Source organism: Castanea sativa, chromosome 7 (assembly GCF_040712315.1).
Source record: "Castanea sativa cultivar Marrone di Chiusa Pesio chromosome 7, ASM4071231v1".
Taxonomy (NCBI): Eukaryota; Viridiplantae; Streptophyta; class Magnoliopsida; order Fagales; family Fagaceae; genus Castanea; species Castanea sativa.
In genome coordinates, this window is record NC_134019.1 from 41,684,608 (window position 1) to 41,711,423 (window position 26,816).

A 26,816-nucleotide genomic window follows, 5' to 3' on the forward strand; every position below is an offset into this window, starting at 1 on the left:
ATCACATCTTCTATTTTAAGACTATGTCACATTAAATAAATTTAAAACAAACCTCATCTATATTAAAAAATTAACAAACAAAAAAATATTTAATTGTATTGTTCATATAAGATTTTATGTCAATATAGTTCTAAATATGAAATTGTACTGTTCATCAATGCTAAATTTTTTTATCATTTAGAACATCTAATGTGGGAGGTTTTTTGGTGTTTAGTGTGCCAAATACCAAATTTTGGCAACACCTAATACTGGTGCTCTTATCGTAGCATTTTGGTCTACTTTGGTATATGTTGGTCCATATCAGGCCAATTTGGTTTATTTGGTCCATATAGTCCACTTTGGTCTATTTTGGACTAATGGGACCTTACATTGATTATTTTTGTAAATTTTCTTTTTTAGTTTTGTGCTAAAAAAAAAATCTTTTAATTTTTGGGTTGAAAAATATGATATTTTATTTGGGACAAACTATTTAGTTTCGAGCTGAAAAATACAAACAAAATAGACATTAGAAATTTTAAATCAAAGCTCTAAAAAGCAATAAATATGATAAATATTCAAAAGATTACCTTAAAATTCAAGTTGTAATAATATACACATTATACTTATATTTGGAAAGGAAAAAAAAGCTACAATTCTAGACTTATATCAAATTTAAACTTAATGTAACATGTTACATGTGTTCCATGAAATGAGAGAGTACATTTTTTTTCTTCTCTATTTGTATAAAACAATATTATAATTATACAATTTAAATATTTTTATTAAATTACATTTTTCACACACACACGCACACCACTATGTATTGTTGTTGAATATAAAATACATTATATGTTTCAGTACATAAAAATATAAAACACTCTTAAATATGCACTATTTAACATACAGATTTTACATTATATTCTTATAAAATGAAATTACATTTTCCTACACATTGTGTGAGTTTGCGACAAGTGTGAATATAAAGGGAAAATGATCTCAATTTCAAGTGAATCAATTCTAATAAGTAGTGCCGTTTGTAGATAAGTTGATGAATTTTTTCATCATACACTCAACTGATTTTCAAGTTCTCCAACACAAGTTTACCTTACTTAATTTCGTGGCAAATTAGAATGATATTATTTGGGAACTGGAAAATTAAAGGATGCAATGAGTCCCTTGTTTTATTTACTAGGCCTCTGTCCTTTTTTTATTTCGTAGTTTTTAATTGATTTTGGTTCCATATAGGCCCTTAAACATTCTACTTCTTTCCAAGTTCTTTATCATGAGATTGCTAGGGTTTTACATACTTTCATGAGGTTAAAAAAAGTTGTAAGCATTTCAAAAAAATGGCAATATTGCTTGGAGAACCTTAAGAGAAACTTGCATCTCCAATTGAAGAGTTATATTCTAATTTATCTTGTAAAGATATGAATGGAGAACACAAAAAAATTGGTTATAATCTTGAACTTACAAGCCTCATTTACTTGTTAAAAAGAATAAATTTGAATTTCAATAACTCTTAGTCTACTTTGCCATTGAAACTGTTACAAGCTTTTAACACCATTTCAAACCCATTATCACAGACACTCATGACTCTCTGATATTCTCTAATGGTTCTTGCTGCGGCCGCACCTCACTTCTATAGCAAGTTTCTTTTCAACACCTGGACAAGCATCATTGTTTTTGAAGAAAACGTCTGGGTGCATTGGAACTGAACAGCTAGTTTTTCCCAAGCAATGCTGCCAAAGCCAAAACAACATATGAATTAGCATCTCTATTTGTTACCAAAGAAACACTGCAGTTTTTTTTTTTTTGGTGTGACAAGGTAACATGTTGGTAACAATATTTTACCTGTTCAACAATCTCCTTGGAAATAGCAGCATGGCATTTGCCCATAGCAAAGCTTCCACAAGAACCATAAGGATCACCAAAGCTTGCAAACTCCACAGATACAATATCTCTGTTGTTTGGACACTTGAGATGAGCTGCTGGCTTCACATCAACCACTACAGGTCTAATATGGCTGTCCTTCCTTTCCCATGACTTCACATGAGGTGGATGATGCTCAGTTATGATGCTACAGACTGTATCTCTATTGACAATCAAGATATCAATTTTTTCAGGGTTCCCTTTCTCCTCCTCCAATACAACAAGGAGATTTTGTGTTGGCTTTACGAAGGCTCTTGGGATATGGTACCTAAAAAAAATTTGCAAGTTCGAGTTAAAGATTTCTTTTTTCAGTAAGATTTTTATCATCCTCTATGTGTTATTTACTAGCAGATCTACTTACTCTGATTGAGAAGGCTTTCCAAGAGGAGAGAGGTAGGACATCCAGTAACGGCCAATGCTCTTACCGTTAACCCAAATCATTCCCTTGCCCATACCATTCATCCTGATTGCAATTGGGTCATGCCCTTCAGGAGCATCAAAATATGTCTGCAATAAGAAAAAAGTATATTACGCATTTGAAGTACCACATGCAATTTCCAATTTGCAATAGTCCCATTGCTGACTGCTGAATAAAACCATGATTTAGAATTTGATACCAAGAGTGTCAGTAGAAAGTGATTCTCCTAGCATTACCTTGTACCATGTAAGAGCCGTTTGTTTTTCATCGACATTGCTCCATTGTACCCTGTGTGATCCTGCCTGAGTGTACACGCGAAACTTTTCTCCTTGTAGACCAACCTGCAAAATGCGCAACAATTCAATTGCATCACCTGTCAGCTAGTCATTTTACTATAAACAAGCTCATTCTTTTCCAAATTTCTTGAATGAGTGCGATTAAGGTTCATTGGCACACCTTATGTCCCCAACCATTGGCTGTCAGATCAAGTGTTCCAGTGTTCAAACCTAAGATAGTTACAGCACGAGGACCAGCAAACCTGTGCTCCATGTAGGCTCCACTATCCTTCATTGGTAAAGAACAGCTTGTAAGCCCTCTTGTTCAATCCAACACTTAAACAATAAAAAGCTAATAGCTACTTACTGGGAGTCCCACTGTCATGCAAAGCAATGTTATATAGTTAACCCCGGGCTTGAAATCCACACCATGCCCAAACACAAAGCTCTTTTCGTCATGGCTCCCATGTGCAGATCCTGAAAACCATAATCACAATTAGCTATATATAACATACTCAACACTTCTATATGTAACAGGAATGTATGTGCTGGATTGTGTGTGCTCACCAACATATTCGCCATTCACAAATGCATGCAAGGCATGACCAAGACTTGCAACACGAAGTACTGGGTTAATATCTTCCCTCGAGTTGAAGTCATGAGGATCCAATTCTATTCTGCAATCAGAATATAGAAAACATGTCAGGTTTAGGCTCAACACTGTTAGCTTCAATAGTTAAAAATTCTTATTATCAAGGTCTCAAGTTCTCAACTCGATTTGTATTTGACTTGCAACGGCGTGTAACATTTACTTACTTAGTGGTGTACCATGCATAATCTGACGTATCCTTCAGCAAGCTATAGAGCTCCTTTGGATTCTTGGAATCAATTGGCAGTTGCTCAACGGTTGGGATGGGTTCTGAGGATTTTTCCCATTTAAGATTGCTTGCAACCTTTGATTTCTTGAAGTTCCTTGCATTATGTTGTGCTACAACCTGTTTTTGCGTAAAAGTAGAATCCTTAGACACTCCTCAACATCCAAATGGTATCAGTACCCAAACCAAGAAACAAAAAGCAGGAGCAAAAGGTTTTTTTTTTTTTTTTCATTTCCCCCCACCCACTATGATATAAATAGAGGCAAGTATGAGATGAGGAGTTACTGTTTGAGTGTTGAGGACTACAGTCTTGCAATCAGGGAGGATGCTAATGGAACGTGGTGGCAGGTAGTATGACTGACCCCTGAAACTAACAGTTGCTGGCACCCTACTGTTGGTGTTGGTCAAAAATGCAGCACAGATATTGGTTCCAGGCTTTTCATAGAATTGAGCCTGCACGGTAGAATAATAGCTTAAACATATTACTGAATACTGGTGGGATGACATTAATGATACATTAATTAGTCTACTCAGATGCTTACATCTGTATCCTTGCCCAAAATTTGGTTACCAGGATTACCCCAAAGTAGAGCCTTTTTGCATAGATTTAGAGCCTTGTGCACATCCTTAAGGTGACCCCATTTGGGTTCCCTCTGCAAACCTGCATTAGACATTTACAGGCCCATATATTTGAGCAACCTTTTTTTTATTTAGTCATTAGAGAGAGATATTAGAAATATTTACCATATTCATCAAGAGGAGCTTCATCATAGTAGCGAGTTGTTGTAAAGACTGCGCTTGTTCTGCCAAAGTTTGTCCCACCATGGTACTGCAAACATTGAAGTCAGGTGATATGTGTTCAGAAAAAAAGAGACATATAGAGTGTGGAAAGAAATTCTATATTTCTGTATATTAACTGTACACGTATAAGCCAACACTTAGGCACATACTAGGAGTGGTGTACAAGAAACAGGAATGTTGCATAAGTAATACTATTGGGACTGAGCCATAAGGCCTACAGTTAATTAATCTAACTAATAATCTAACAATTTGCATCAAGGAGAAAAGCACTTCATGTAAATTAATTGATTCACTTAAGAAAAATGAGAAGGTCGGGTATCTTCCTACCATATAGTAGTTGACCAGAGTTCCATTCCTTGAGAAGAAGCGGGCAACTGAGTATGCAATATCTTCAGCTGCTCTTTGAGATGGAGGGTCACCAAATACTCTGTACCTGTAATTACAAAGTAACAATTCAAAATCAATTAGCATTACCAAAAAGCCAAAAAAAAAAAAAACCATTTCATGTGTAATGTAGCAGTAGCATATAAAAATCAGTCTTTTCTTATTGAGTAGCAGCTAAGTGTTTTATGTGAGAGTCTAACTAATGGTTCATTGACAGCCACAGAGCTGAGAGGCGTATACTCACTGGGCAGTCCAGTTCTCAGTCCATAAAGAAGGTTTGTAGGGTTTGTTTGGGCCTGTGTAAGTGTCTCCGCAGTGCCTTCCATTGCATGTATTGATCTGCATGTCAAAGCATGTGCTTTCAGTCTTAAGATTAGAAAGACTCGTTGAATTTTAGTTTTTTGTTCTTTGCTTATTTTTCTTAGAGTACTAAAATTTCAAAGCTAACTTAATAGTGTCTCTTCAGATCACAGAGATTAATCCCATGAAAGATTTTTCAGACTCACCACTGGATCAGGAGCATCCTTTTGCTTGCACATGATCCATGGAACTCCAGTTTTCAGTGACACTGCCGTTTTTGCTGCCCATTGAACATATCTGTCTCCCAACTCTTTATATGCAAGTTGGATATGGTTGTATTCATTTTCAATCTGTCTCATACATGATAAAAAATCGAATTAAAAAGATGATAATTGATAAGATCTCTTACAAGGATAAAGAAAAGGACAAAGTTTTCCTCTAAACGGGTTTCATGGAATCTCCTCCAATCCATTATCTAACGATTCATAAAACCATCCATGTGTATTAAAGCACATGACTATTTAAATAGGTCATGTGATTAAAAGTACAAGTGTAGTTTGAATTGTCACATAGTGGGTAAGAGGAATTTTCCTCTAGATTGGTTTGAAGGTAAAATTTGGCTGAAACAAAATTTTTAGAGTGGAACCAAACCTGTGTTAAGATGATGGGGCCTCCTTGTGAAGCAAATAGTTTCTCCTCTTTCATCATCTTGACAATCATCTTCACATATCTTTTCATGTAGTACTGCAAAATGTGAAAATTCCAGTCAGTAGAGCTCCATGACTTGTGCACTAGACCTCCCAAGGACAAGGTGGTGCAAAATTGATTACCTTAAATGGTGGGTTATCAGAGCGGAATGTTATGTCAGGGATCTCCCTTAGCCAGTATGGAAGTCCTCTGATGTTTACATTGAAAACAACTAAAATTTTAGAGAGAATTAAGTGACATTGTAGCCAGAAAATCATACAAGAGGAAGAAGATGAGAACATCAGATTATAATTATATTATACCCGTGGTTCCATTCTGCTTGGATGAATGGCCCAACCCTGAGGGTTACATACATTCCATGCTCCTCAATCATCTTGATAAATTTCACCAAATCATAATTTCCTTCAAAATTGAACTGACATCATTGAAGAGTTAGACTACAGGCAAGTCATGATTCTAACATATGAATTCAAAAACAATATGTCTGCAATAATTTATGTTTACCTTCCCTTTCTCAGGCTCGTGAATGTTCCAAAACACATAAGTTTGAATCACATTCAAACCCCCTTGTTTAGCCTTTAAGAGAAGGTCTGGCCACATCTAAAACCCCGTTCAACACAACCATTAGTTTTTTCATTCATTGAAAACAAACCCCAAAACAAGATAAGCTCAATAACTTGTAATCCAAGTTACCTCTGGGGTGCTACGAGGGTAATGAATTGATCCCGAAAAGAGAAGCTCTCTCTTTCCATTGATGATTAAAGATCTCCCATCATATGTCACACCATGTTGCTGCTTCCCATCATGGCCAACCACGGCGGAGGCCAAAAGTGAAAGAATGGATAGCAGAAGTATGCGGCTTGGCACCGCCATTGTAAGTTTCTTGTCCTTGAATAGAACTAAAACGCAGTTTCAAGCTTGGTGACAAATGAATTGAAGTTCCAATGAATACAGTGAAATAAAAAATAAAAATAAAATTGCTTATGAGCCAATAGGGAAGCCTCCTTCTTTTACAAGGAGCTACCCGGTAGCTGAAACATAAATTTCATGGAAAGGCAGAGATATAGGGGGTGATGAAATGGTAAAATATAAGGAGTTAGAGAAATGCTCGGAATTGCCATTTTGAAAATTTCAGTTTTGATCTCTTGGTGGTCATTGCTTGGTAGAGTTGTGTGCATGCCTGTTTCCTTAACATTTTTTTTCCTCCAACTTTTAGTTACATAATTTTTTACTGTCCTGTTGCTATTCTTAGGAGTCTTTTTTTGTGGGAATTGAAAGAGGACCAGATTCGTGGGAATAGGAGGAGGACCTTATAAACATAACAAGCACTCGGAATTGGCGGTTGAGTCATGGATTTTATGGTTTTTTTATCTCTTGTTTTTATTTTTTTCCCTTGTTGGCACCTTTTGCTGTATCATATTAAAGTAATGTTAATGATTACAAGTGCTGGTATGGTTAGTTTAGTTGTGACTGAAACAACATTACTTTCACAACATGTTATTGCCACCTTTTTTACTATGCACAAGCTACAAGAGAACTTGTCAACAATTATAGAAAAAATTATTAAAAAAGTATTGTAAAATATTACATTTGACGGTCTCATGGGACTTCCCTCTCTTACAACCTGTGGTTTTCCTTAGAGGCTAGCTACCATATAAGGTACGAGAGGTGCTTATGAGAAGGTTTTATAAAATTAAAGTATCAAAATGGATAAATAAGATTTCAAAATTACATTAAAATCATTACATGGCTTTTGGTCTATGCGGTTGGATCTTTAAATATATGCATTGAAAGAAAAAGAGCAAATTTTAATATGTTAAGCATATGAGCAAGAGTATGTACCTCAATTTTATTGCTAACTCTATTTTATGAGGAGAATCAGAGTTCAATTTTTATTATTATTATTTTTTACTATTGATTTAAAAGAAAAATTAAGCACGTTTTAATTTAGATTTAGAATTTTCATACTTAAGATCTAAAAATTATTATTTTAAGCTTTTACACAGCTCACATTATGCCGGAGAGAGGCTAAAAAAGGAAATTGGATTTGTTTGGCAGCAATTTTTAAAAAGCATTCTAAAAATAAATTTTTATTTATTTTTTGGTTGAGAAAAATAGAAAGATGCAACTCAAAAACTGTTTTTTGAATAAAAAAAAATAGAGAGAGAGAGAGAGAGAGAGAGAGAGAGAGAGAGAGAGAGAGAGAGAGAGATTTTACCAATTTTTTAGACTAAAGTACACTCCTAGTCCTAAAAGCTTGGGTTGTTTTCATTTTGGCTTTTTACACTTCAAAAGTTTTATTTGGGACCTTAATATTATTCCGTTTTCATATTACTCTTTACGTTTCAAACTTTTCATTTTAGCCCTTTATGTTTGATTGAGTTTTTTATTTTGTTGTTTAAGTTTAATTCAAAATTCTATTTGGCTGTTCATGAAAATTAAAATTTTGAAACAAAAAAAAAGAAAAAAAAGAAATTGGATTTGTCTGGCAACAATTTTTAAAAAGCATTGAGGCGGGCAAAAAGCGTAGCTATAGTCGTTATCGTATTAATTTTTACTCACACAATGAATTTTTAGAAGTGGGATGAAAGATCATCCTCTAAGTACCCATTTTATGATAATTAATGGTAATTAGACTAGATTATGGGATAATACGAATACATTAAATATGAAAGAGCCTTGAAATAGCTAAGTGTTTATCCTTGGGTTTGGTTCAGTCCGAGGATGTTGTTACATTTGTATTCTCTCTTTTCTCTCCAACTTTTTTCTCTCCTTTAATCCAAGTGTTTCTTGGCTTTATATAGTTAGCCACAATACATCTGAGCTCTACATTTGGAGAGTTTAGATCACATTTCCTTGATACTTGTCCCATCAAGGCTTTACTAGTAGGTTTTACGCCAAAGTATGAGCTGTGTGGGCACAATTCATGGTCATTTCCCCGTTAATGCGGCTAGCTAAGTGGTTGCAGTACATTTGATGCGGAGGGGATGGCTGCTTTGTCCTTCCTTCTTCTTCCCTCTCTTGTTCAATGCCAAGTTGTTCTTTTCCTCCCTCAGGTTTTGCTATGCTCCCTTCACCCTTGATTCTCGACCCTTCGAGGTTAGGTCGGAGTCCTTGGCGCTCTTATTAACTGTAATAGTTCAACCTCTTTATAAGTTATGCAAGCTCTTTTTAAGGACACTTCACAAAGTTCACCTGCTTGAAATTTCCCTTACCTATTTTATTAATTGTTTTGGATTCTTGTCCCTCCACAAGCATTCTAAAAATAGTCGAAAATACAAATTTGACTTAGAAAGATGCGACTCTTTTTTTTTTTGTTGAAAAAAATAGAAAGATGCAACTCAAAAACAGTTTTTTGAATATATATATATATATAGAGAGAGAGAGAGAGAGAGAGAGAGAGAGAGAGTATACCAATTTTTTAGAATAAAGTACACTCCTAGTCCTAAAAGTTTGGGTTGTTTTCGTTTTGGCTCTTTACACTTCAAAAGTTTTATTTGGGACCTTAATGTTATTCCGTTTTCATATTACTCTTTACTTTTCAAACTTTTCATTTTAGACCTTTATGTTTGATTGAGTTTTTTATTTGTAGTTTAAGTTTGATTCAGAATTCTATTTGGCTCTTCATGAAAATGAAAATTTTGAAACATAAAAAACAAGTAGAAAAAAGAATCAAACATAAAGGATCAAATTGTCAAAATGAAAATTTTAAAATGTAAAGAACCAAAATAAAAACAAATCAAAACTTTAAGGGTTCGTATAATTAGGGTAGATGGTGGAGGGTTGGAAACAAAGGAGAGAGAATAGGATTTAGGTGGGAAAGGTGTTTGTTTGGAGTGATTTTGAGGAGAGAAAATGGTAGGGCTTGATTGTTTTCTCCTTGCACCCACCATTTTTAGCCCCCAAATTGGAGAGCAAACGGGGATGAGAAGTAGTTAGATGGAAATTACCCATCTACCCCTTCCCCCACCCTTAAACTAATGTTATGTTTGGAAGTTTTGAGAGAGAGGAGAATAGAGGAGAGTAGAGGGAATGAGAGTAGTGGAGAAGAGAGTGGAGGGGAATGGTTATCCTCTACCTTGTTTGGATGTTTCTAAAATTAAGTAAAGGGGAAGAGAATAATTAGTCTTTTCATTTATAATTTTGTTAATATTGTAAGGGCAAATTTGGTAATTCGTTTGGTCAAGCATTTTTATGCTTCACTCTCCCTCCAAATCTCTCCAATTTAGGGGAATTAAAAATGAGGGGTTAGAAGTAGTTCAAACTACTTCAAAGCCCTCCAACTCCCTCTCCCTCCTTCCTTAAAAAATATCCAAACAAGGCAATTTAATTACTCCCCCTCCTTCTACTCTACTCTACTTCCCCTCCTTTTTCCAACATCCAAACTTAGCATAAAAGTCTACATGGATACGAAATCTTTTAATCCCAATTATTTGAAATGCCTTGTTAACTTGAGAGAGAGAGAGAGAGAGAGAGAGAGCATTATTACTAATTAAGTCAAAGTCCATTGTTTGTGTTATCAAATATGGTTGTGTGAGTATTTTTTTGTTTTGGTAAATAATAGAATTGCATTAAAACTAACTGAGAAAACCAACTGTTTGAGGACGAATCATCTCACAATACATGCCAATTTGGTCATAATACAAAAGTATAGAAATGTCCACAGGCGGACTTTCAAACACAACAAAATCTTGCTAAATACCAGGCCCTTTACGCGCTAGTGCATCCGCACACTTGTTAGCTTTGCGAAGCAGTGCATCATCCTCACCTGAGGCACTTGGTTGATAAGAGCCCTACAATCCATTATAAAAGGAGAATGGTTTAGATTATTGCAACGCTCTCTGTTCATCTAATCCAGAATCACCTTAGCATCAACTTCTATTTCTAAAGCCATAATATTAAGAGAAATACACAAAGATAACCCATCCCTCAAAGCCCAAAGCTTTGCTTCTACACTGGATGCAATACCAATGTTGCGCGTGAATCCCCTAATCCACCCTCCATTTGAATCTCGAATCAGCCCACCTCCACTAGCTCTCCCCAGGTTGCCCAAAGCTGAACCATCTGCACTTAATTTGACCTAGCCAGCCCCCAGCCTTCTCCACCTAACTTGAACCACGGTTTGGATGGTCCTCCTACTTGCCTTCCCCACTCAGTACATGTATTCTTGAGCAGCATGGATTACACCTTTATACTCAACCTGATCGGCCGGTTTCTCCTTGAAGATCATGTTATTCCTGTGCAACCATAGCTTCCACACAGCCATGGGGAAAACAATACGCCAGGGTATACCATCAGTCCTAAAGGAAGCTCTCCTCACATTCTTCTCGAGCCACTCATGCAGGTTCCCATTGAAAAAGCTTTTGGTCATAATCAACTATGCCTAGCTTTCCCCAAGTATGCTTGGTAAACACACAGTCCCTTAGCACATGCAAGATCGTTTCCCTATCATTATTGCAGACCCTACATTGACCATTCTGCACAATACCTCTTTCATGTAGAACCTTTCCCACGGGCATGCTCTGCAGGAAACATTTCCAAAAGAAAGTTTTAATTTTCAGCATTGAATCCATCTTCCAAATCCATTTTCCTTCAAAGGCGTTGGCTGGCTCATAGTCACTTCTAGCAATTCTATAAGCATTCTTCTGCTCAAACTCACCTGAAGGAGAAGAAGCCCACACAAGCCGATCCTCTCCTAGATGATTTAAAGTGACAGGAACAACTTTAATAAGGTTGATCATATTGTTAGGAAGTTCAAAAGAACATCTACTGAAATCCCCTCTTCCTTCACTCCTCAAATCCTTCACTGAGAGCTGCTCTTCATCTCTTCTAAAGGGACGTTCAATCATGCCCCTTAAGTTACCCACTGTTAACCACCTATCATTCCAAAAATTCAGAGTGCTATTAGAACCCACCTTCCATTTAACTCCTTGCATGAAGACATGCCCACCACGCTTCATACCAGCCCACACATTGGAACCACATCTCTTAGGGTTATTATACTTAATACGTAACACTTTAGCCCAATCTTTATCCTTCTCTTTTCTAAACCTCTAATTTAACTACGCAAGTAAAGATAAATTTTATGGCTTGGCGGCTTGCAACCCAAGCCCTCCTTCTTTCTTTGGCTTAGTCACTCTATTCCATCCAACCATGTGGACTTTTCTTGTCTTGAGTGGAACCCCAAATGAAATTTCTGGTCACTCTATCAAGAGCTTCCAAAGTATGGTTGGGGAGCATGGTATTTTGCATGATATAAGTCGGGATTGTGGTAAGCACGGATTGAGCGAGAACTACTTTCCCAGCAAAGGATAGAAGATGCCCTTTCCAACTCGCAAGCTTAGCTTGCACTCTCTCCACAATGAAATCAAAGTCCCTGCTACTGGACCCCGACTGCTTAAGAGGAAAGCCAAGGTATTTACCCAACTTAGGTGTTGACCGAATACCCAGCACCTCGCAAAGCTCTTCTCTCTTGTTGCCATCCACATTGGGGGAGAAATGAACTCTAGATTTCTCCTTCTTAATCTTTTGCCCAGAAATACCACAAAAACCCTCAAGTGCATCCAAGACATTAGTGCAATTTTTCATGTCAGCTTTTGCGAAAAGCACCAAGTCATCCACAAAGAAAAGGTGGGACACTGCCAAGCCTCCCCTTGATGTTTTGACTGGGTCCCAAAGACCGGCATCACACTTGTCTTTAATGAAGAAGCCCAACACCTCCATATACATGATGAATAAATATGGCGATAATGTATCACCTTGTCTAATTCCTCTAGACGGATTGAAGGATTCTAAGCTACCTCCATTAATAAGCACCTCAACACTGGTCGTCGAGATGCAGCTCAAGATCACTTTACTCAATAAAGGAGGAATGTTAAACAAAGCAAGGGTATCTCTAACAAAACTCCACTCAAGCCTATCATAAGCTTTCTCAAGATCAATTTTTATTGTCATATATCCCACTTTACCTTTCTTTAAGCTCAGCGTATGGAGAAGTTCTTGAACAATAATGGCATTATCCAACCCCTTTTGGCCCGGTACAAAAGCCGCTTGCAAAGGAGAAATCAGCCTATCTAGATAGGGTCTTATCCTAGCAACAATGATCTTCAAAATAATTTTGTAAACAGTTGTGTGAGAGTTTGAAAATATTTTACAAGCCATACTGAATATTGACTTTAGAATTGACTATTGGGATATAATCCCATGGATATTCCACTAAAATGCTAATCTCTTTTTATCATAAAAATATAGTACTCTAATGACGCAACATAAATATAACCGTCTTTCTGAATTGTCCTTTCAAATTTGAGACAAGAAATACAAAATACATATATACCTATCTAATCTTAACTATTCATATATTAAATAAAAGAGTAAATTCCATTTACACCCTTCGAGGTTTGGGTTAATGTCAACCAAGTCTAAGACTTTTTAAAATTAACCAATTTAGTCCCTAAAGTCAGTTTAGTCTCTAACAGTTGAGAAAAAATAACTAATTATTTATGGACTAAGTTGGCTTTAGGCACCAAACTGGCTAGTTTTGAAAAGTCTTGGACCTAGTTGGCATTAGTCAAAACTTCAAGATATGTTAATGAAATTTACCCTAAACAAAATAATATCTTTTATATTTATTGTCAAAATTAAGTAGGCAGGAGACATACAAACAAAAAGTATGTATCATACACTTTCTTTTCTTTTATAGTACCAAATAATATTATAGTTTCTACTTATTTCTTCAAAGTTTTATCATTATACTATCTCAGCATATATTGCTCCAAGGAAACTAAATGAAGCAACTTAACAAATTTTACTGAAATGAATCAGGGACGTAAGAATCCTACAAAGGTGATTAAGGATATTTTCGAAGAGAGGAAGAAATCTACAATACCTCACCAAGATTTCTTAGACCTTTAATTACTTGAGGAAGTGAGGAAGGAGGAAAAAATTTTAAATGAAGCAATCGCTATGGACTTGGTCTTTATATATGCTTCTTTTTGCTACTCACGAAACTACTTCCTCGGCCATGACATTACTTATTAAGTTCATTTCTGACCATCCTGAAGTGCTAGCAGAATTAGTGGTTTGTGTTACATAATAATAATATAAAGCATGTTAATTATCCCCCGGAAAAAAAAAAAAAAATTAATAGCAAAAAGTTGTAATTAATTATTTTCTTAATTGCATTGTAGAAAGAGCATGAGACCATTCTTAGAAGCCGAGATAAGGAAGACGGTGAAATTACATGGCAAGAGTATAAATTGATAACATTTACCCATGGTGAGTTGGATTAAGCCTGAAATATATATATATATATATCAAGGTTTAGGATTTCTAGTGTCTCTTTTATTAGTAAATTTGTTTTGTCACTTTCGCAGGTAATCAATGAAGCAGTTAGGTTGGCAAATATTGTCCCAGGAATTTTCAAAAAAGCACTGAAAGATGTCGAAGTGAAAGGCAAGTTCAAGTTTCTTATGATCAAATGGATGGTGTTTGATTGAAATTTCATAATAGAATCATGTTGCATTTCTACTAGACATATGAAACACACTTAAAAAAGACTGCATAAATTAATAGAAAAATAAAAAAATAAAGTTACATAGCATAAGCCATAATTAAGGAACATATCCAAAATCCTTTAATTTTCATTTGACATGCTTTCCCTGGTGTAGCCAAAAGCAACAGATGATGATTAGAGAATTATAATTTTACAGGATATACAATTCCAGCAAGTTGGACTGTTATTGCCAGTTGAAAAACAATTTTTCAACTTCCTTTATTTAGCTTATTGTAAGATAGAGTTGTTCTCCAAAAATAATTAGTAGAAACAATCTCTAAAAATAAGCCATACAGTTAACATAATTTTCCTTTGACTCATTTTTTCAAATGTTACCAAACACTAGAAAACACGAAAAATTATTTTTACACAATATTTTCCATCGAAACAAAAATTATTTTTACACAATATTTTCCATCGAAACAAATGAAGCGTTAATCATTTTCCTTGATGATGAATGAAGGTCTGACTATGGACATGGGAATAGATTTTTACATAACATTGCAATGCAAATTTAACAGACAGTTTACTAGAAGAAACTTAGAAAAGCGAGAATTGTTTTTTAAAAAAAAAAAAAAAAAAAATTAGTAACTTGTACAAGCATTCATTTTGAACCAAAACCTCTCCTTCTACCTAGCCTTTGTGTTTAGCAAAAGCAAGTCTTCCAAATCCTATCCTCGTGCATGCACGCATCTAGTACTCACCCTACAATGTAGCTCATTTTTTTCAAATCCCATCTTACCCCACCTAAGGGTGATAAGAATTGAGATCTAGAGCTAGGGCTATTGCACCGTCCAATTACCTTTCAAGAGTTGAGATTGAAAGTCCAAAGGTGCACTTCTCTTTTGAACTTTTCTTTCTCACATTAGTGCAATTGTACACCAGATCTAATTTCATCTTGAGGCCATCGTCTTGAAGCAGAATTGCTATGTTAAGGGAAGAAACATAGAAAATACAAACAACAACAACATTACAAGGTTCATAGATTTGGACATGTAATTATGCCCTAGTGATAACAATCAAACATCTTCACTTCCAAGAGCAATTAGTACAAGATATGCAAATCCATCAAAAGAATGAAGGGAAATGAAGCTCGTAATAATACCATACATCTCCACAATTGAAATGATACATCAAGCATCATTGAGAAATTCTATTGAAGATTTTAAGAATATTCCAAGAAAAAGAAAGAGACAACCACAGAAAAATGACCAAAATGCTCACATCCTGGTCACTCTCACAACTTAGCTCACCTTAAAATCAATTAGCTTCCAAATTATAACCCTCATATTCTCAAAACTAAACCATTGTATTCATGGGGACATAATATCAAGTGAAGACATTAGGATGCAATCTGATCTTTGATGGAAAATTGAGTAGCAAAATGAGTTCCTGTTTAGTCTAGTAGAAAGCAATAGCAAACATTTGTTTCTACACCAGCATTTCATCTAACTCATGTAAATGTTATGGATTCTACCTTTTCAGTGTAATAATTTCAAGTGAAGACATTAGATGCGTGTAGTAACAAGACTGGATTCTGATCTATGATGGAGAATTGAGTAGCAGAATGAGGTCCTTTTCTACCACTAACGGAAATCATATATGCACTAATTTCTTTATTATTTTATTTGACACTTCATCCTATGCCATTGTTTTGTTATAACATCATAAAATGGCCTTCATCCTATGCCATTATTTATTGATGCCTGCATGTTAGAAGCTGCAGATGTACCAGGATAAAATGTCCCATATTTACTGTCTTTCCATTTCTCTTCCATATCTATCATACAATTGGTGTGAAGAAAATCTCAATGGTCACAAGATATAAGCTACCCAAAGCTACATATATAACGTATTAGCAAGAGTGGTATTACTTACAAACAACTTCAACTAGTTTTATAACTTTAACTGATAGATGTATTTGCTATCAAATTTGCATTTGTTTATGCTACTCATTTACGCAAAAATTATGTATGGATTCAACATGGTGTCTCACTGAACTTAGAATCTTCATCTAACCCTGTACATTACAAACTGTCCTATAAAACAACCAAACTCCATCTTAAGGATTCTAAATTCAGCCTTTCAGTCAAGGAGTTATGCAAGTTCTTACAAGTTTCTTTCCAACACATAACCACTTTATCTCTTCAATATCAAAAGCATTGTACAGCATCTACATTAAGCAAAGTACCATTTAAAATGCTTCAAGTTATCTTTCCCAATTCCCATTGCTAAAAACTTAGTGTATATCCGTGGTGCCACCCATAATATTAGATCCAAGCCCACAACACTAATATCTTCAACCAACATACTAGCAAGTAACCAGGCCAATCAGAGCAAAAACTATACAATATTCAAATATTAAGAAATGGGTTTTTTTTTTAAAATTATTTTTTATACATAAAGACAGTAAAATTTGTGATCAGTTTCACATGTATTCTCCAAAAAAGACACAAGCTTTTTGACTTAAAAACTTTGCCCCCAAAATGTAGCTCTGCTTAAAGCTAATCTAATATCAAAGTGACTCATTCTTCAGCATCACTACTGTTTTGATCAATATTACCAAACTTCTGCTTGAATGAGTCTTGCCTCTGCAACCATATCATGTGCCCCTGCACCAAAACCCACAAAAGTTCCCCCAAATTCTATCACAAAATTGAATGAATGTAGTATTATATAATACAGAATTGAGTGTACTCCAACAGTGTAGGTTGGGTGATGTATAAGAATTTAGCTTACTTGGAGAGCAGCAGCCCAGGCAATGAGAAAAGAAGCGATCCAGAATTTCTTGTCCTTGAGCAGATTCTTCACTTCCATGTTCAAATCCAAAACCTAACCCTTGAAATGCTCTGCCTTTTGTTGCCTGAATTTTTGATCGGTAAAACAGAGCTTTTAAAAATAAAATTTTGTTTTTGGACCAGAGATTAGTAGATTTGGAAACAAAGCTTGCTTATATCAATGAAGCCCAAAACCTTTAGAAAAGGTAGGTTAGGCTTGGCCCAGTTCATACTACAGTAACTCAGGTTATGTTTGGTTTGAAGAGAATGGAAAGTAAATCCAGTGTTTGGTTTAGATGAATAATGATAAAGAAAAGGAAAAGGGACCTATTTTTTATTCCTCTCTGACCCATCAATTCCTTTCCTTGAATTGGAGAGAGAATAAATAGTTTTATGGGTAACTCTTTGAAACTTTAAAATTCTAGTCCACATGCCTTGTATAAGAAAGAATCTCGGGGAAATTTTAACACTGAGGTTGTTCAGAATTTGAAACATTTCCTGGACATTTGGGATGTTTCAAACTACAAAACGAAACAGCAACAAGAAACAATGCGATGAAAGGATACTTAGAAATTTTAAACAGTTTGAAAAGTAAATAACAAAAATTGGAAGTAATGCAGTCTTAAACATTTCCTGGAAGCTGAAGACATTTTGGACCACAAAACAAAACAAAAACAAGTGATTGAATGGAACCATATACAGAGTATTGGCAGTTACCTTAATGCCCTTACAGCAGTGACCCAGCTACCGTCACTTGTTGGAATGAGACCAACCCTGCATGCAGAAAATCAAAAGGAATCAATCAGAGCAGTCCATCTTCTTGTACATTAATGCATGTTTTTATGATAAACTTTTCCTTTTGGACTAGTGTAAGAAACCCAAAATTCCAATCCGGCAATGGCAAGAAAAATCCAAAAAGAGAGAGAGAGAGAGAGAGAGAGAGAGAGAGAGAGAAAGAGAGCCATAGAGAAGAGAAATAAACTTACTAACTATTGGCTTGGCTGTTTCTGTCGCCGCCGCTGCTGCCGCCTTGGAGCTGACCTGGAGCCGTCTGAGTTCACTATGCAAGGAGCTGATTGCAGAGCCGATGTGGTGGTCTGGGTTCGCAGGTTTAGGATTTAGGATTTTGAGGGCCTATTTTTAAATATATGTTTTTAGTTTTTAAAATATATTACATATATTTTTAAGCACTTTCCTCGCATGTATTTTCAAAAAATAATAATAATTTTACTAGAACAATATTACTACAGTCCCTGAAATTTTCTGTTTGGTGGGGAAAATGCAGAATTATTTTTTTTGCTTTTTTGTTTTCTCTTTGGGCAAATGGCACCGTTTTGTACGTGTCAGGTTATCACTTCATTGCTATTGAAATTGTGTCATTTTGGGGCTTATTTGGCAAAAAAGAACACATCAGCAAGATGGCATGACAGTTAATAGCAAAAACTAATCGGAGGTGATTTGCTAACGGAACCAAACGCTTGGTATAAAATTCAATCACTCCTAAACATTAGGGGTGTATTTTACAATTTACCCATAATTTATCTCATCTATCCTCCCTCCAAATCTCTCTAATTTGGGGAATTATAAATAAAGGGTTAAATGTAGTTGAAACCCTTCTTAACCCCTTCCCCTCCTTCTTTAAAAAATTCTAAACAAGACAATTGAATTACCCTTCCTCCCTTTACTCTCCTTCTCTCATATTTTAAATTTCTAAACAGAACATAAATGATGTTATTCTTTTATTTTTTTACTCTTGTATTTGTTGAAAGTTTGGTCACTTTTTTTTTATATTTATTATAGGAACAATAATTTTTTTCCTTTATAAATTATTTATAAAAAGTTATGAAATAAGAATATAAGAGTAAATTTGTACATACTTAGGGGCTGTTTGATAGGGTAGTTTAAGCAATATTTTTCAGTTTTTAAACAATATTACACGTATTTTCACGCACTTTTCACCCACACGTATTTATAAAAAATACAAACAACATTACTAAACGGCCCCTTGATTTTCTCTCTCAATTTTTCTACTACAAACCAAGAGGAAAATTAAAATTTCTTCAACCCTTTCATTTTTTTCATTTTCTACCTGTCAACCAAATGGATCCTTAAGGATCTGTTCAGTTGGAGGAGTGGAAAAGTGGGAGGATGGAAAATATTTAATTTTCCCTCTTGTGTGTTTGGTTGGAGGGGTGAAAAAGTAAAAGGATGGAAAATATAATTTATATAAATTGACTATTATACCTTTATTACATAATATGTAAAAAATAGATTTATATATACTCATTACATAATATAAAATTTATCACATCATATATATAAATTTATATATATATTTTTATTATTATAATGTAAAAATTAAATTAGATCACGTTGGGAAAAAAATGTTCAGATAATGTTGAAAAAAGAAAAAAAACAACATTCAGTAACATTGAAGAAGGAAAAAAAAAAAAAAAAAAACAGCGTTAAGTAACATTGAAGGAAAAAAAAAAAAAAAAACAGAAAAGAAAACAGAAGCATCAGGTGGGATGGGGGCCTTTTAGTAAAAGCTCTCATCCTAAAGTTTTCTCCCACCATTTTCCTCCTAATTTGGGAGGAAAATATTTGTGGGCCTAGGAGGCAGATTTTCCTCCCGGTTTTCCATCCTCCCTTTGTTTTCTCTCCAAATAAATAGTAAAAAATGTCTATTTCCCTCTTTTTGTTTTCTATCCTTCCTATTTTCACTCCAAATAGAAGGGCCTAATAAAAAAAAGAGGTGCTACGTCCACAACATTTTTACAACATTTTCACAACAAATCATAGGTGGTTAGTTATTATTGGTTCAAATTTGAACTTAACACTAAAATTACTTTTTTGCCCCAACAATAACAACCAGTAACAACCTGCCACTTAAGATTTGTTGTAAAAATATTGTGGACATATCATTTCTCAATAAAAAAAGAAAAAGAAAGTGTATTATTATTATTATTATTTTTATAATTTTTTTTTTCACTAGTGAGCATTGAATCTCTCTCTAAAACGACGTCGCTAGGAAACTTCTACTTTATTTTATTTTTTCCCTCTAAAAAGTTCTAACTTTCCCTCCTCATACAAAAAAACCAAAATCTCTTGGAATCCATATCACACACCAAAACCTCTTTGCTCCCGTCACAGAGATTTTAGCACAGTTTTAGAGGGAGAGAGAGAGCATCAATGTTGAACCAAGAAGACGACCTGGATCTCCTTCTCTCACTCCAAGACAGAGTTTTGGAAACCCCTCCTGGTTCTCCTTCAGCTCCTCAAACTTCTTCACCAGGCAAGTCTCTATTTAAAAAAAAAAAAAAAATTGTTGTTTTATTAGTTTCAGTAGCAAAGTTTCTTATAATTTTCTTATTCAAATGTTAGTTTCCACTTTGCTGACGGAAAATTCAATCTGGGTGTCCCTCAGTTTTCTCTTATATGCACTTTTCCCTATTATTTATTTGTTGATTTTTACATTTCAGTAGCAGTGTTTCTTAATTTCTTATGGATTGGTTAGTTTCCCACTTCATTTGATAGTAAATCATCTGGGTGTTCCTCATTTTTCTCTAAAACCCAGCTTTTCCTGATGTTGTTGTTTATTTTTTGTTTTTGTTGAACATTTCAGTAGCAAAATTTCTTAATTTTCTTATGAGATGTTGGTTTCTAGTTTGTTTAGTGGAAAATTTGATCTGGGTGTTCCTTGGTTTTCTCTATTATGCGGCTTTTTTGTGTGGGGGAGGGGTGGCTTGGTATGTGTTTGCTGTGTTTTTTTGTTAAAAAAAAGTGGGTATATCTCAAATGGCCTTAAATTTTCAGGGTATCTTTCGGATGATGAATCGTCAAGGCGAAAAGGGCCGGCAGACATGTCTGTCTTTAGAAATGCTGTGCAAGACTGCCTTAATTACGAGCCTGTGCATGTTCACAAAGCTGCGAAATTGAAGGCCTCCAAGGCCTCCAATGAAGCTGAAGTTGAGAAATTTTCGGGCTTGCGAATAAGGTCAGTTATACTCCTACTTGAAGAATTAAGGCATTCTGAATGATAGTCGATCATTTGAGTTTTTGTTTTAAATTCCTAAAGCTTTGCTTGGCAGCTGAAAGAAAAATGTAAATTTTAAGAAGTTTTGATAATTTCATTTGTCATGTTTGTTTAAAATGAGGTTAGAGTCTTTGAGGCATTTCATTTTAATTGTTTGGGATTGAAGAATGTAGGAGTTATTACCTAACTTAGCTTAATATGGTGAAACTTGGGTAAGGTAGTATTTTGGTTAAGCTTAGAGCAGCCTTTCATTTTTTTTGGAATTTAAGGCAGCTTTGAGACATATAGGGTACAAGGTTACATTTTACTTTATATTTGCAGTTTTTTGAGAAACCAAACAAAGTGTAATTGTTAAATCTTAAGTTTATTGTATTAGTATCTTGGAGTTTTACAATTCATTTTATGTTTAATGTTTGTTTTTTTCCTTCCTTTAGGAACCAATTGTTCAGTGCAGCAGAGCTCCGCGAGCGGTTTTCAGACATTCGTTTTGTTCGATTACCGACTATAAAGTATTAACTTGCACTTCAAATTGTATACATAGGCATACTGGTTGGGATTTTTGCTGGACTTTCTCGCTTTATAAAACAGTTTTTCTTTTCTCATGAGCTTGATTTGATTTAAATTGCAATGCTGGTAGTGAATTCAGATATTGGGTATGCTGTAGGAATTTATTGGTTGGGGACACTCTTTCGGGTTGTTGGGCAACTGTTGGAGTGCTGAGTGAGAAGGGGACTCCAAAGACCAGTTCTACAGGGAAGACCTATAGTATATGGAAGGTTGGGAGTCTGGATGAAAATACTGTTTCTCTTTTCTTGTTTGGTGATGCTTATCAGAGGAACTGCAAAGAGCAGGCTGGAACAGTCTTTGCACTCTTCAATTGTGCTGTACGCAAGGATGCAATGGTATTGACTTGTCATGTTTCAAGGGAGTCGTGTTTGCCAAGGTTTTAAACAATATATCACAATTGGCCTTTGGTTGGTGCAGGGTAAAGGTTTTTCTTTGAGCGTGTACTCTCCTAGTCAAATATTGAAGATTGGTACTTCAGTTGATTGTGGAGTTTGCAAAGGAAAAAGGAAGGATGGGATGCCTTGTACACTAGTCATTAATAAGTATGTTACAGGAACTCCTTACATAATGGACTGATATGGTCTTACCTTTGAATTTTGGCTGTTATGTTCATAAGAGACTGAGTTTTGTGAAGTCATCTGCAGTTTTTGGTGCGGCCGCCTTATACTCTGTTAAAACTTATCCTTAACACAGAAGTTTGGATCATTTCAAAAAAAAAAAAAAAATTTTTGGGGGGGGGGGTTGGAAGGGATTTCCCTCTGCCAATTAATAATGTTGTACAATTGCTTCATGAATTATGCATACTGATTGCCCTCTCTTGCTGATTGACTTATTGATTATTTTTGTGGAATAACAAAATGGTTTTACCTTATTGTTCTCATTCAATAGTCTTACTTATGCTTTTTGTTCTTATCCTGAATTAGTTTCCATAAAATTATAGAGCAAACCAAAACAGAAACTTGGAATTGAAGGGGCATAAGATAAATCCGGGAAAAAAAAAAAACTTAATCATGTGAAAAGCATACAGTTATCTTGGTTTATAGATTGTGTTAGCCAAGATAATAGACTGGTTCTTCAGAATAGCAATAAGATGGATAGGTATGCTGTCTAGGGACTAAATTGGCCCTACGTTCTTATTTTCTATTAAATTTTGTATGCTTTCCTCCAATTAATGATAGTAATGGAATTGGTTTCTTTAAATCAGTTCCTTGAACGTGTGCCTTAGCAAGTTGGTGATTATTAAAATTTCAGACTAGACATCACACTAAATTTTTCTTTGCATGAAATTAAACTTAGCAAAACAATTTATATTCAATCTGAGGTGTGTCATCTGCCATGATGAGCTGGTTCTGGAATAGCTTCTCTTAAGCACTTGTCACCAATAAAACATAAAGAGAATGTTAGATGAGTTGAGTGACCTTTCCATCAAAAATAGTGTTGATATGTTATCCCTACAAGAATAGATGCGTGCTATAAATGGCATCTCATATCTCATGAGAGGAGAGTTTCTCATAGCCTGTTTGGATAATTATGTGTGCTCTCTCTAGTTTCTCAGAATTATAAGTGGCATTAGTTTCTCCCTGAATGATAAAGTTCTTTGGTTTTCAGTTTTCTTTGAATAGATTGGATGAAATGCAAAATAATAAAATCTGGTATGGATGAGAATCATCTTGTGACGTGCTTTAAAGAATCATGTGGAGACTAGGTTGATAAATGAACAAAAGAAAGATAAATGTGCTTCTGTAACTTTTAGACGTGAAACATTGTCAGAGCTTGTTGCTTAAAATGTCATAAAGGCATTTCATAGCATTTTTATGGCATACATTTTCTTTGTCAAATGCACTGTCTTAGTTGCAACTTGGCTATTTGTCTTCCCACTAGCAGCTCTAATTGCATTCTTTTATGATATATATTGTATTTTCTACCAAGAATTTCTTCATATCCCCTTACCCACAGAATTTTCTGATATCTTGGGTCTTTGTGTTGTTTCAGACGCAAAGGGGTTTATTGTAAATTTCATAAATCGGTAAGCATACCTGTGAATGCTCAATTTTTTTTTTAAGCTGACCATCTTGTTTCCCGTAAATAATTTCCATCGGTTTTATTTCTACAGAAAGCATCAGAGAAATATTCCACAATGCGAACGGAGCTCAAGGGAGGGTAGGTTAATGTTTAACATCATTCAACTTGCTAGGGTATACGAGTTGCATATTTTTTGGAAAATACTTGCTTCTTTGTATTGGTGCCTTCAACTTATTTGTTTCTTTAACAGGAACCTTAGAACTGCATTTAGGGAACCGCTCAAGCCAGAAGGGATTTACATGGTTGACCCTCTAGCTGACAGAACAAACTTCAAAAAATCCATGAAACCAGTTAAATTGATGTCTGTGGAAGGACTCAAAAAGGCACTAAGGTTTGTCATAGATAGCACGGATTGTTTCAAATGTGAAAACATTTGCATATTTTTTCACTTGACATAAATGGGTTTGTTTATCATACTTGTATGAACAGTAATGCAGGTAAAGTGACCACAAATACACACTCACAAGGGATAAGGTTTCTTACTGAAGTTACAGGTTTAAGATCTCAAGACTTCTTCCTTAAGCTCATTGTGATTCCATGAGATTTCCTTTATGAGATAATGTTATCTTTTAATTGCAGGGAAAATGAGTTCAAAAGATACAAATAGAGAATCAAAAATGCCAAAACCTCTTAATGTCTCAGAGAAAAGGTAAATCATGCATTACATATTTTTTTATCGACATTGTTAATACAAGCCATTGGTGCTTGCTTTCCATGTTATTGAAGGTTTGACCATCATTGTTCAGGAAATCATCTACCATGAAAGCAGAATCATCTGCAATGAGAAATCAACAACTGGATGCAAAAAGAAAGAAAACTGAGCATGGGCAAGTTGTGTTAGACAAATCCAATCAGAATATAGGAAAGTTGATTGAATTGGATTATGTTAGTTCAGATGAAGAATTGTGAGTGTCCTATGTTAAGCCTAACGTCTTGGATGTTGAAGTTCCAATTTGGGGAGGTAGCATTGGACAATAGCATTTGTTTTTTTATGGTTGTCACACAGCTCCTAAAAGGTGCAATCTGGTCAAACTATATAGCAGTGAATTGCTGCCTTTGGTCATTGTCCTGAGCATTCAATCTGAAAGATCCTTTATTTTTCTTCTAGGACTGCAGTTTGATTGTGATACTGATACCTCTCCTGCAATGAAGTGCATAATCCAGTGAGGGATTGAGAAATTTGGAGTCTAGCTAACAAAATCCTATCAGATTTTTATTGTCAAATTCTATCTTGTGAGGAATTCACTTTGATGTTGAACCTATTTAATGTTTCAAAGTGAACTTAACGTTCAAAGTATGTTGTAACATTAAAGACTTTACAAATTGTTACATACATTCCTCTGGAAAAAAGAGAAGAAGGTTACACTGCCTGCTCCACAAGTTGTAGTAAAGACTTCTTTTTGTTTCTTGTTTATTTTGTTTTGTTTTTTTGTGACAGTAAACGACTTGTAAACCTTTTCTTATAAAACTACTTGTAGCAGGTAAGATTAGTTACACATCCTTCTTAAGTTGAAGCTCGCAAATCAAACAAGTGGTACATTATCCGAACTTTGGTAAAGAAAATATGAATTATAGCAATTCATACCTTGACTAGAAGTGAGGAAATAACAGGTGTGTTTAGTTGAAAATGAAAAACTGATGACAATTTCTAATGCGTAGTGAGGGGGACCATTTCTCATTTTAATTCAGGAGTAGGAAAACAATCGGAATTTAAAAGACAAATTAGAAAGAAAGAAAGAAAGAAAGAAATTGATCTGAAATTTAGAGAAAACGCAAAACAAAACAAAATGATCTGAAGATATTTAAATAAGATCTAGTTCATGTGACAAAAAGGTAGAATGTAATTGGGTTAGGACATAATTGGGGGTTGGACATAAATTTATTGGTTTATTAGGCTTTTTAAGGAAAAATGAATTGCACTTGTAAAAAAATGAGACTTTAAAAAGCTGTAAATAAGTTAACTTAAAAAATAAATTAGATCATAAACTTAAATAAATGCATGTTCGGTCTAATTAATAAGGAATCAAATGATCAAGACAGAGTAGATATTAGTTATTTTAGAGTTGTTAGCAAGAAGGGTAATGCAGTTTGTCCAAGATATTGGCTTCCATGAGTCCACCCTTGAAGGTGATTCGTAAATTGTAATGAACTCTTTGTGACACGGCAATATGTTAGCTCTTTTCAGAGCTTCTTCTTCTCTTATACTTATAGCAAGACAATGTTGTAGCACATACTCTAGCTTAAAGAGCAAGGTCTTCCTATTCCGTTGTTAGTTTGGATAAAGTTTATTCTCCATAAATAAGTTTGCTATTCAATAAAACTCCTGATGATCTATTTCTATAAAAAAAAAAATGGAGTAGATATTGTTTATAATTTATTTTGATCCGGTACCATTTTATGCACAAGTTGGGCTTGGATGGGCTACTATTTTGCATGCCTTCATCAAGTGGGTTTTATTTATTTAAAAGAAAGGAATATAATAATAAAAAAACCTTCCTTTTCACTCCAGTTGTATTTTGGATCCCCTTTTCTATTTCAATAAGTTTAAGATGTGTCCATGAGGGATTCAGATCCTCTAGAGTTCCTAGGGTACTCTACCAAGTAGAGTTCATTAAATCCTAACCACTCTTTAATGATTTAATGGTCTAGATTTTGCCATGTCAGCATTTCATTAACAATCATCTTAATTGTTTTGTTTACAACATTATTTTATTATTTCAAGAACATTATTAATGAAATGCTGACATGGCAGAATCTAAACCATTAAATCATTAAAGAGTGGTTACGATTTAATGAACTCTACTGATAAAGTACCCTAAGAACTCTAGAGGATCTGAATCCGTCCATGAGACCATAACACACATACACACACACATATATATATATATATATATATATATATATATATATATTCAAAGCAATTGATTATGCACTATTGTCACTTTAATATCTACACAGACTCAATAGTCTCTGGTAGTTGCAATTTATTATATGAGATGGTTCTACATAGGGGGGAATAACTTCCCATGCCATAAATGGTGTCCCATGTTTCTAAAGATTGGGAGTTCTTTCTTGTTGCAAGAAGTATTTGGACTTTAGAGCAGGCCTGTGTGATGGCTTCAATATTTGTC

General features: G+C 34.8%; 3 protein-coding genes across 3 annotated transcripts; 1 reads left to right on the forward strand and 2 right to left on the reverse strand.

Annotated features, from left to right (window-relative positions):
* Positions 1-1,534: 1,534 nt before the first annotated feature.
* Positions 1,535-6,542, reverse strand: LOC142644477 (beta-galactosidase 13-like). The gene is made up of 19 exons (XM_075819081.1): positions 6,363-6,542; positions 6,174-6,269; positions 5,972-6,084; positions 5,792-5,858; positions 5,613-5,705; positions 5,168-5,311; positions 4,906-5,000; positions 4,605-4,710; positions 4,221-4,305; positions 4,019-4,137; positions 3,762-3,929; positions 3,418-3,596; positions 3,169-3,278; positions 2,969-3,078; positions 2,783-2,890; positions 2,563-2,667; positions 2,270-2,415; positions 1,831-2,176; positions 1,535-1,718 (listed from the first exon to the last, which is right to left on the reverse strand). Exons 1-19 carry the CDS (start codon positions 6,540-6,542, stop codon positions 1,587-1,589), a joined length of 2,502 nt encoding a protein of 833 aa, XP_075675196.1. The 3' UTR covers positions 1,535-1,586.
* Positions 6,543-16,557: 10,015 nt separating this feature from the next.
* Positions 16,558-18,198, reverse strand: LOC142642751 (uncharacterized). Its single transcript, XM_075817167.1, has 4 exons — positions 17,987-18,198; positions 17,718-17,774; positions 16,963-17,086; positions 16,558-16,835 (listed from the first exon to the last, which is right to left on the reverse strand). The coding sequence occupies exons 3-4, from the start codon at positions 17,038-17,040 to the stop codon at positions 16,749-16,751; spliced, it is 165 nt and encodes a 54-aa protein (XP_075673282.1). The 5' UTR covers positions 17,041-17,086; positions 17,718-17,774; positions 17,987-18,198; the 3' UTR covers positions 16,558-16,748.
* Positions 18,199-20,084: 1,886 nt separating this feature from the next.
* On the forward strand, positions 20,085-25,062 carry LOC142643667 (uncharacterized). The gene is made up of 11 exons (XM_075818369.1): positions 20,085-20,295; positions 20,817-20,997; positions 21,471-21,545; positions 21,701-21,938; positions 22,021-22,145; positions 23,596-23,629; positions 23,717-23,763; positions 23,876-24,016; positions 24,115-24,179; positions 24,265-24,334; positions 24,432-25,062. The coding sequence occupies exons 1-11, from the start codon at positions 20,193-20,195 to the stop codon at positions 24,592-24,594; spliced, it is 1,242 nt and encodes a 413-aa protein (XP_075674484.1). The 5' UTR covers positions 20,085-20,192; the 3' UTR covers positions 24,595-25,062.
* Positions 25,063-26,816: the final 1,754 nt, after the last annotated feature.